General features: G+C 31.6%; 1 protein-coding gene across 1 annotated transcript; it reads left to right on the top strand.

Moving 5' to 3' along the window:
* The first annotated feature begins 10,230 nt into the window (after positions 1-10,230).
* LOC138878443 (uncharacterized) lies at positions 10,231-10,884 on the top strand. Its single transcript, XM_070158121.1, has one exon. The coding sequence runs from the start codon at positions 10,231-10,233 to the stop codon at positions 10,882-10,884; it is 654 nt and encodes a 217-aa protein (XP_070014222.1).
* Positions 10,885-11,862: the final 978 nt, after the last annotated feature.

Genomic DNA, 11,862 nt, shown 5'->3' with positions numbered 1-11,862 from the left:
CCTCAAATCACCAAATCTTATTTTCAAATCCCTAGGCCTAAATCCTCAATTTTTCTACAATTTTCATGCTCAAATCCATACATAATTGATGTACTTAACTCAAAATAGGTGGGGATAACTTACCTTCACATTGATGATGAAAATCCCCTCTTGAAGCTCCCCAAAAATCGTCCATACTTTGAAGAAATGAAGAAAAATGAGCTAAATCCGTGTATAAAAGAATCTGTCCGCGCTTAATCGAGTTGTACCTTGCACTTGTGCTATACAAGTTGTACATCTTATTAAAAATTTTCCTTGTCGGACACCTTCTATTTAAACACCCATAACGTCTTGTATAAATATCCAAATTACAAACGGTTTAAATATTTAGAAAATATACTCAAAGATATTTAATTTGATAGGTTGTACACCACATAACTCTTTATATATCCCGAGATACGAGCTTCTAAATGCATCGTAAATTCTGTCGAAATTGCTCCGGCAGCCCTTTTCGATCCATCGTAACTTTCTGAGATGAAATCCAAATCGCGAATGGTTTAACTTTCCGAAAACTAGAATGTATGGGCTACAACATTAGTGTTTTGCACTTTTTCAGATTTCTTATAGATTACAAGATATGAGCTTCCAAACTAGACTACTCGCAGCAGAATTTCTGCAATTTTCTGCAATTTTTCCTAAGTCCGAAATCACTCCGAGACACCTCCGAAACACTCCCGAGCCCTCGGGGCTCCAAACCAAATATGAAAACTGACTCTAAAACATCACACGAACTTGCTCGAGCGATCAAATCGCCAAAATAACATCAAAATCAATGATTTGAGCCTTAAATCCAAGAATTCTTTCAAATTTCATAAACTTTCAATTTTTCCAATTTAAGGCCGAAACCCGTCAAACAACGTCCGTTTGTAACCAAACTTTACAGGAAGCGCTTAACCAACATATATGACCTGTACCGGGCATCGGAACCAAAATACGAGCCATATACCATTACTTTCTGATCAAATTTTATTTTCATTTTCAGAAAACAATTTCTCGAAAAAATTCATTTCTCGGGCCTGAGACCTCGAAATTCGATTCCGGAAACACGTTCAACTCCCATATTTTTCAATGAACCTTTCGAGACCGAAAAATCACGGGTCCGGGTCCGTTTACCAAAAATGTTGACCAAAGTCAACTTTAACAATATTAAATATCAAAATTCTTCAAAATTTTCACATAATTCATATATTTCAACACAAAAATATTCCGGACACACTCCTAAGTCCCAAATAACCTAACGAAGCTATCCAAACCATAAAATTCGCATTTCGAATCCGATATCAAAATTTCCACTTCCGGCCAAATTTTCTCAAAAACCTTCAATTTTCCCTCTTTAGTCGAACGGCTCCAAAATGACCTACGGACCTTTGAATTCACTTCCAATCGCGCTCCCAAATCCAGAATCACCATACGGAGCTACTCCCAGTCTCGAAATCCCAAACGGACATCAATAACACTGAAATGCATTTTAAACCAAACTGATGCAATTTCTTCTAAAATGCTATCTTCCACAATAGGTGCCAAAATGCTCCCGGGTTATCCAAAACCCGATCCGGGCATACGCCCAAGTCTGAAATCATCATACGAACCTGCTGGAACCTTCGGATCCCAATTCCGAGGTCGTTTACTCAAAATTCCAATCCTAGTTCATTTCTTCAATTTTAAGTTCAAAATGAGAATTTCCATTTAGATTTGACTTCAAACTTCCTGAATTTTTAATTCTGACCATACACACAAGTCAATATACCTGAGATGAAGCCGCTCATGGACTCAAACTGCTGAATGATGCGCCGGAGCTCAAAACGACCGGTCGGGTCGTTACAGCACTAATACTTAGTGCATAGTATAGTATAGTATAGTATAATATAGTATATATATATATATATATATATATACACACACACTATATACTCCAATATATACAGGGACGGGTTCTTTTAGGTATTAAAACGTTTCGACTTATATCAATTAATATATATATATATATATATATATATATATATATATATATATATATATATATATATATATATATATATATATATATATATATATATATTTAAGCTATAGTCGATATAATATTAGGTATGTATATATAAGAACATGAAGCGCTCGGAACACAGGGACGGGTTCTTTTAGGTATTGATACACTTGTAAATTGATTCATCGACTTATAACCTACTCATATGCATGTATATATATTAACAATAAATGAAAACGTCTCGACTTATATCAATTAATATATGTATATATATAGCTTATATACTATATACTATATATATATATATATATATATATATATATATATATATATATATATATATATATATACTATATTATACTATATATATCGAATATACCTTGATATATAATACACTTAGTATATATACTATACTATACTATATTATATATATCGAATATACCTTGATATATAATACACTTAGTATATATACTATACTATACTATACTATACTATACTATACTATACTATAATATATATATATAAAATCTATATTCGATATAATATTAGCTAATGCACTAATACTTAGGGCATAGTATAGTATAGTATATATATACTAAGTGTATAGTATAGTGTATTATATAATACACTATACTATATATATAGTATAGTGTATATATATATATATAAGCTATATTCGATATAATATTAGCTAATGCACTAACACTTAGTGCATAGTATAGTATAATATAGTATATATACTAAGTGTATTATATATCAAGGTATATTCGATATATATAGTATAATATAGTATATAGTATATATATATATATATATATATATATATATATATATATATATATATATATATAAGAACATGAAGCGCTCGGAGCACAGGGACGGGTTCTTTTTGGTATTGATACACTTGTAAATTGATTCATTGACTTATAACCTACTCATATGCATGTATATATATTAACAATAAATTAAAACGTCTTGACTTATATCAATTAATATATATATACATATATAAATAAATATATAATATTTTAAAAAAATTATTATTTATATATATGTATATATATATAAAAATTAAATAAATATTTCTAAAAAAAATTAAATAAATATTTATTTATATATATATATATATATATATAGCTTAAATTGAATTAAAATACTAAATTTATACTACATATGTACATAATTTTAAATTTAATTAAAAGTAATTTAATTTTTTTAGAAATAGCGACCAACTTTGGTCACTATTTTGGTCAAAAAGTCAAAACTTATTTTGCTACCAAAATAGCGACCAAAGTTGGTCGTTATTTTTAATTTCAGTGTCAAAATCGGGTTTCCCCTCCCATTCTTTCAAAAAAATTCCCCAAAATCTCGATTTTCTCTCTCACACTCAAACCCCCCCCCCTCCGACTCCCAGTAGCAGCGGCGCCACCCACGCCACCGACGACCACCGACGGTAGCAGCTCCACCGCCGGCGACCTCAATTCCCAAGGTAGGTTTCTTTCTCCTTTCTTTGTTTTTTTCGAAATACAGTGATTTTGTTTAATTTATCCATGTTAGGGTTCAAAGTTATATATTATTTGTTCAACCATGTTAGGATTCAAAGTTAATTTCTCCATATTAGGGTTTAATTTCTCCATGTTAGTGTTCAAAGTTAGCTCAACCATATTAGGGTTCAAAGTTATATATTATTTGCATTTTTTAGGGTTCTTATTAATACATTTAGTCCAAAATATTTAATTTTACCAACTAATTTGGGGAAGAAATTATTTGAAGAGAAGAAACCCTAAGAGTTGCACCTTTAGGATTATGTATTGGAATTTTAGTTTATAAATTAAAATTTTAGGATATGACTTGAACTTTTGTGGATATGAGTTGAACCTTTAGGATATGAATTGAACCTTTAAGATATGAATTGAAATTTTTGGTTTATGTATTGGAAGTTTAGTTTATAAATTAAAATTTTAGGATATGAATTGAACTTTTGTGGATATGAGTTGAACCTTTAGGATATGAATTGAACATTTAGGATATGAATTGGACTTTTAGTTTATGTATTGGAATTTTAGTTTATAAATTGAAATTTTAGGATATGACTTGAACTTTTGTGGATATGAGTTGAACCTTTAGGATATGAATTGAACATTTAGGATATGAATTGGACTTTTAGTTTATGTATTGGAATTTTAGTTTATAAATTGAAATTTTAGGATATGACTTGAACTTTTGTGGATATGAGTTGAACCTTTAGGATATGAAATGAACCTTTAGGATATTAGTTTATGTATTGGAATTTTAGTTTATAAATTAAAATTTTAGGATATGACTTGAACTTTTGTGGATATGAGTTGAACCTTTAGGATATGAATTGAACATTTAGGATATGAATTGGACTTTTAGTTTATGTATTGGAATTTTAGTTTATAAATTGAAATTTTAGGATATGACTTGAACTTTTGTGGATATGAGTTGAACCTTTAGGATATGAATTGAACCTTTAGGATATGAATTGGACTTTTAGTTTATATATTGGAATTTTAGTTTATAAATTAAAATTTTAGGATATGACTTGAACTTTTGTGGATATGAGTTGAACCTTTAGGATATGAATTGAACCTTTAGGATATTAGTTTATGTATTGGAATTTTAGTTTATAAATTGAAATTTTAGGATATGACTTGAACTTTTGTGGATATGAGTTGAACCTTTAGGATATGAATTGAACATTTAGGATATGAATTGGACTTTTAGTTTATGTATTGGAATTTTAATTTATAAATTGAAATTTTAGGATATGACTTGAACTTTTATGGATATGAGTTAGACCTTTAGGATATGAATTGAACCTTTAGGATATGGATTGGACTTTTAGTTTATGTATTGGAATTTTAGTTTATAAATTGGAATTTTAGGATATGACTTGAACTTTTGTGGATATGAGTTGAACCTTTAGGATATGAATTGAATCTTTAGGATATGAATTGGACTTTTAGTTTATGTATTGGAATTTTAGTTTATAAATTGAAATTTTAGGATATGACTTGAACTTTTGTGGATATGAGTTGAACCTTTAGGATATGAATTGATCCTTTAAGATATGAATTGAAATTTTGGGTTTATGTATTGGAAGTTTAGTTAATAAATTAAAATTTTAGGATATGAATTGAACTTTTGTGGATATGAGTTGAACCTTTAGGATATGAATTGAACTTTTAGTTTATGTATTGGAATTTTAGTTTATAAATTGAAATTTTAGGATATGACTTGAACTTTTGTGGATATGAGTTGAACCTTTAGGATATGAATTGGACTTTTAGTTTATGTATTGGAATTTTAGTTTATAAATTGAAATTTTAGGATATGACTTGAACTTTTGTGGATATGAGTTGAACCTTTAGGATATGAATTGAACCTTTAGGATATTAGTTTATGTATTGGAATTTTAGTTTATAAATTAAAATTTTAGGATATGACTTGAACTTTTGTGGATATGAGTTGAACCTTTAGGATATGAATTGAACATTTAGGATATGAATTGGACTTTTAGTTTATGTATTGGAATTTTAGTTTATAAATTGAAATTTTAGGATATGACTTGAACTTTTGTGGATATGAGTTGAACCTTTAGGATATGAATTGAACCTTTAGGATATGAATTGGACTTTTAGTTTATATATTGGAATTTTAGTTTATAAACTAAATTTTAGGATATGACTTGAACTTTTATGGATATGAGTTGAACCTTTAGGATATGAATTGAACCTTTAGGATATTAGTTTATGTATTGGAATTTTAGTATTTAAATTGAAATTTTAGGATATGACTTGAACTTTTTGTGGATATGAGTTGAACCTTTAGGATATGAATTGAACATTTAGGATATGAATTGGACTTTTAGTTTATGTATTGGAATTTTAATTTATAAATTGAAATTTTAGGATATGACTTGAACTTTTATGGATATGAGTTGGACCTTTAGGATATGAATTGAACCTTTAGGATATGGATTAGACTTTTAGTTTATGTATTGGAATTTTAGTTTATAAATTGGAATTTTAGGATATGACTTGAACTTTTGTGGATATGAGTTGAACCTTTAGGATATGAATTGAACCTTTAGGATATGAATTGGACTTTTAGTTTATGTATTGGAATTTTAGTTTATAAATTGAAATTTTAGGATATGACTTGAACTTTTGTGGATATGAGTTGAACCTTTAGGATATGAATTGAACCTTTAGGATATTAGTTTATGTATTGGAATTTTAGTTTATAAATTGAAATTTTAGGATATGACTTGAACTTTTGTGGATATGAGTTGAACCTTTAGGATATGAATTGAACCTTTAGGATATTAGTTTATGTATTGGAATTTTAGTTTATAAATTGAAATTTTAGGATATGACTTGAACTTTTGTGGATATGAGTTGAACCTTTAGGATATGAATTGAACCTTTAGGATATTAGTTTATGTATTGGAATTTTAGTTTATAAATTGAAATTTTAGGATATGACTTGAACTTTTGTGGATATGAGTTGAACCTTTAGGATATGAATTGAACCTTTAGGATATTAGTTTATGTATTGGAATTTTAGTTTATAAATTGAAATTTTAGGATATGACTTGAACTTTTGTGGATATGCGTTGAACCTTTAGGATATGAATTGAAATTTTTGGTTTATGCATTGGAATTTTAATTTATAAATTGAAATTTTAGGATATGACTTGAACTTTTGTGGATATGAGTTGAACCTTTAGGATATGAATTGAAATTTTTTGTGTATGAATTGAACTTTTAGGATATGAATTGAAATTTTTGTGTATGAATTGAACTTTTAGGATATGAATTGAGCCTTTAGGATATGAATTGAACTTTTGTGGATATGAATTGAAATTTAGGATTGCGGGAGGATTTTGTAGAAGGGGTTGATGACTTTATTAGACATGCAATGCAACTTCCACCAAGAATAACTTAGACACAGTACCTGGCATAGTGTGCCTTTAATTGTTGTTCTCATTAGCGACAATGATGATGAGAAGGCAATGGCATGTGTTTCAAACAGTGATTGTGTAGGTAGGAATTTAACATTTCCTAAATTGATAAAAGAAAAGGTTATAGAGGAATTCTCTACTTCATTTTCCAAGAGGAAGTAGAGAATTCCTCTATAACCTCTTCTTTTATCTGCTTAGGAAATGTTAAATTCTTACCTACACCATCACTGTTTGAAACACATGTCATTGCCTTCTCATCATCATTGTCGCTAATGAGAACAACAATTGATCAAAGACACACCCTGTCGGGTACTGTATCCAAGTTACTCTCTGTATCTAAGTTCATCCCGAGTAATAGTACCACGAGGATAATCACCAAAGCCACCAGACAACTTTAAGATGCCAATGAAGTAAGATGAGTTATTCAATGAGACTTGTATTGTAAAGAAGAAGAAAGAGACTAATCTAGAAAGGTGGGTCGAGGGTCGAACCTCGACTATACATGTAAGTTTTTTACTTTTCATTAAGTATTTTGATTTACTTTTATATAAATTTTGAAATACTAATTCAATATAATTTTTCTTATAGGTTCGCTTCACAGCTGATGTGGGGGAATTCATACGCAGTCAGCCACCTAATGAGTCGGGCGAGGCAATCCAACTTTCGGATGAGGATGCTGAAAGAACACTCCTTGAGTACTTTATATACTTTGAACTAGACAATAGAACCAGTTTTTGAATGGGCTTGTAATACGCGTTAACTTAGTTTTGTTAGCTTAATGTGTTAGTTCTATTGAACTTTATACTTTGTTGCTTTTTATTGTTGTTGTTGTTGTTGTTGTTTATTGTTGTTATTGTTGTTGGCATAAAATGCATGTTTAGGATTTTTGTTAAGCTGGCAGGTGGTGTAGCTGCCAAAACAAGTATTTTCTGGCAAAAATATACCAAGAAAAGCGACCAACTTTGGTCGCTAATTGGTCGCTTTTCCCTTAAAAAATAATTTTCTGGGCAATAGCGACCAACCTTGGTCGCTATTTAACCCAGATTTCTCAAAAGCGACCAACTTTGGTCGCTATTCTATTTTAAAAAAAATAATTTCTGGAAATATAGCGACCAAAGTTGGTCGCTTATAATTAAAAAACAATTATTTCTTGAAGTTAGCGACCAACTATGGTCGCTTATTTTAAAAAATAAATAAAAAAGCGACCAATCTTGGTCTCTATTTTCCAGATTTTAAAATATAATATTTGGATTAGAGACCAAAGTTGGTCGTTTTTTTATGATTAATAATAAATAAATAAATAACGTATTTTACATTTAGAGACCAACTTTGATCGCCAAAATTATATTATTAAAATAATAAAGCGACTAAAGTTGGTCGCTATAGTCTTTACCCGGAATATTTGGTCCTTTTACCTTAGAGACCAAAGTTGGTCGCCAATTAGCGACCAACTTTGGTCCCTAAAATAAAGGGACCAGCAATATTGCGACCAGGCATGTTTGGTCACTTTTTGGTCGCTTTTAGGCCTATAAGCGACCAACTTTGGTCGCTTTTTGTGGTCGCTTTTTACCGGATTTCTAGTAGTGTTTATACCAATGTGATTTAATTCCAGTTGCATATTTCAATTACGTCTTCCATGATTCTTAGATCCATAGGTAGCACCGGTCCATCAATAGAAGCATCCCTTCCTCTCGCACCTGGTCTAGTATCTCTTAGGTCGATATCCAGTAGCTCAAGTAGCAGCAGAGGGAGAAGATCGGTAGTAGAAGGTAACGAACTAGAGACTTAGAGAGAGATCAGAAGCAAAACTCGGCAAGGCAAGGAGAAGGCGGAACCCAGGTGCTACACTAAACTAGGCGTCCTTGGTACGGCCTATACACGATGGATGAAAGTTTTGGCAAGGTTAAGAATGGATGATACCTATAATCAGACCCAACCGTTGCAGTACTTGAGAAAAAAGAAAAAAGATTCTCTTTTTATCTTAAGGCTGCTACCGATTCCTTATTTGTTATCCTGACGTCCTGTATGCAGGGTTGTTCGGAAATCCCTTTGCAACTTCCTGGACGTTCATACTTTATTTTGTAATCTTTCAATTACCATATAGTTTCTATAATTATAATAAAGGCTATAGGTCATCGGTTGTGACGTTTACGAAGGGTCAACCCCTCGGATTTTTTAGTTCTTGGCCTCTATTCACACTTAAACATCATATGCTTGTGTGGATAGCTACTGAAAGGGTGTATGGCACGACGAAGCTATAAATAGTTGCAAGTTTTTCCTAATTAATTGGCAAGGTCTGTAAATATTGTTGGGTTTTTTAAGCTTATTTAGGTTAAAGGAGGGTGAATGAGAAATGGAGGAAAAATAAAATATTTGAGTTTCCCTCCTTGACAAAGGGACATTGTCCCATATTAGAGGTGAAAAAGACTTTTTATGGTTATATATATATATATATATATATATATATGCATTTGCTCTTCTTTTAGCTCTTAAAGAGTTAAGAAGAAGGCAAGCCTCGCGCCGTCGTCGTCGCTCGCTCGCTCGGCTTCGGCTTCTCTTTTTTGTAACGAAAAATTAATATTAAATCAAAATTATCTCCTCTGCCCGTCCATTTTTTTGTAACGGAAAAGTAATTTTCTCGGCGTTTGAATTCCCGTTATAATTTGCGTAAATGGCCATTTACGTTATGGCCATTTTACATAACTGAACCTCTTCATTTGAACTCAACAGGTTGGGGCTATAAATAGCAGTCCATTCTCTCAGATTTTTCATATGAAATTCTAAATTCTCCTCCTTTCTTTTGCATTGTTTTAACTACAAAGAGAGCAACAACAAGTGTGATTTGCTACCGATCATTGTGTTCGCTGAAATACTGGGGTTTGAAGTATCGCTATACCAGTGTGTGATTCGTTCTATCCTGGGAGAAAATAATCCACAACCTCAGATACTAGGAGAGGATTAAGTTCCTTAAGGAAATACTGTGAATTCAGTGGGCTCGGATTAAATTCTGCTTTTTCTATATTTCTGTTTATATGTTATTTTATCTTCTCCGAAATTATTTTACAAATAAAGTTTACTAACAAGCTTAAGGAACTTAATTATTTTCTATATTTGTGTTATACTCACTGTTCTGGAGATTAAAACCTTTGTGGTTTTCTATTCCATTGGAGATTAAAATCTACGTGATTTTAACGTTTGTTTATTTCATTCTTTTACAGAAATGATGAATGACAACGGGAACCAGACTGTTCCTATGGTGATTGCCAATGCATCGACAAGCCGAACAACACCGGCATTGGCACCGGCAGAAAAACCCGAAAAAATTTTCGGGATTGATTTCAAGCGGTGGCAGCAGAAGTTGTTCTTCTACTTGACGACTTTAAGTCTACAGAAGTTAATTAAGGAAGATGTTTATATTTTGCCCGATGAAACTCTAGACAATGAATGCTTTCTCGTCATTGAGGCGTGGAAGCATTCTGATTTTCTATGTAAGAATTACATTATTAGCGGATTGGAGGACAATCTGTGTAATGTCTATAGTAATGTGGAGACGTCAAAAGAATTGTGGATTGCGCTTGAAAGGAAATACAAAAATGAAGATGCTGGGTTGAAGAAATTCATTGCCGCTAAATTTTTGGACTACAAAATAGTAGATAGGAAGCCTGTTATTACCCAAGTCCAGGAATTGCAAGTGATTATTCACGATCTCCTTGCTGAAGGTATAAGTCAAACTAATATTGATGTTGAAAATGTTAATTATATTATTTTCACTAACAAAATTTTTATTGAAGGTCTTGTCATCAATGAAGCATTCCAAGTTACAACGATGATTGAGGAGTTGCTTCCTTTGTGGAAGGACTTCAAAACTACTTGAAACACAAATGCAAGGAGATGTCGCTTGAGAATCGAAGAGGACAACAAAGCTGCTGAAAAGAAAGACCGTGGAAACTCAACAATAATGGGAGCAAACATTGTTGAGGATGGTCCTAAAAATAACAGAAAGAGGAAGAAGGCTTCTGGACCGAAAAGCAACCCAAGCAATAAGCGGTTCAGCGGAAATTGCTACAACTATGGGCAAGCTGGACACAAATCTGCAAATTGTCGTGCTCCAAAGAAAGACAAGAAGAAGGGTCAAGAAAGATGGTTGAAAAGCACGAAGATGTTTATGACTTGTGTGCTATTCTTTCTTAATGCAACATGGTGGGAAATCCTAATAAGTAGTAGATTGATTCTGGAGCCACTCGCCATATTTATGCTATTAGAGAAGCGTTTGCTATATATGCTCCCATTGGACCCAAAGAGACACTTTCTATAAGAAATTCTGCAACGGCCAAAATTGAAGGATGTGGCGAGATATTTCTGAAAATGACATCTGATATGGTGGTGACTCTGAACAACGTCTTTATATTCCCGAGATTAGGAAGAACTTAGTCTCTGCTGGACTACTCGTTAAAAACGAGTTTAAGTGTGTTTTTGTATCTGATAAGATTGCAATAAGTAAGAATGAGATGTTTGTAGGAAAAGGTTACCTCACTGAGGGCTTTTTCAAACTGAATGTAATTGTCGTTGAGAATAATAAAACTTCAGCTTCTTCTTACTTACTTGAGTCAAATGATTTATGGCATATACGTTTGGGACATGTCAATTATAAAACCTTGCGGAAAATGATTAATTTTGAAATATTGCCTAAGTTTGAATGCGACAAATCAAAATGTCAAATATGTGTAGAAACTAAGTATGTTAAACGTCCTTATAAGTCAGTTGAAAGGAATTCAAATCCTTTAGACCTAATTCACACATATATTTGCGACATAAAGCCAATACCATCTCGCGCGGTGGAAAGAAGTATATA

The sequence above is a fragment of the Nicotiana sylvestris genome, chromosome 9 (genome assembly GCF_000393655.2).
Source record: "Nicotiana sylvestris chromosome 9, ASM39365v2, whole genome shotgun sequence".
Classification (NCBI taxonomy): Eukaryota; Viridiplantae; Streptophyta; class Magnoliopsida; order Solanales; family Solanaceae; genus Nicotiana; species Nicotiana sylvestris.
This window is presented reverse-complemented; position numbering and strand designations above follow the sequence as displayed.

Excerpts from the sequence above, each read along its gene's own strand:
- LOC138878443 (XM_070158121.1), top strand. The coding sequence starts at position 10,231 with ATGATGAATGACAACGGGAACCAGACTGTTCCTATGGTGATTGCCAAT.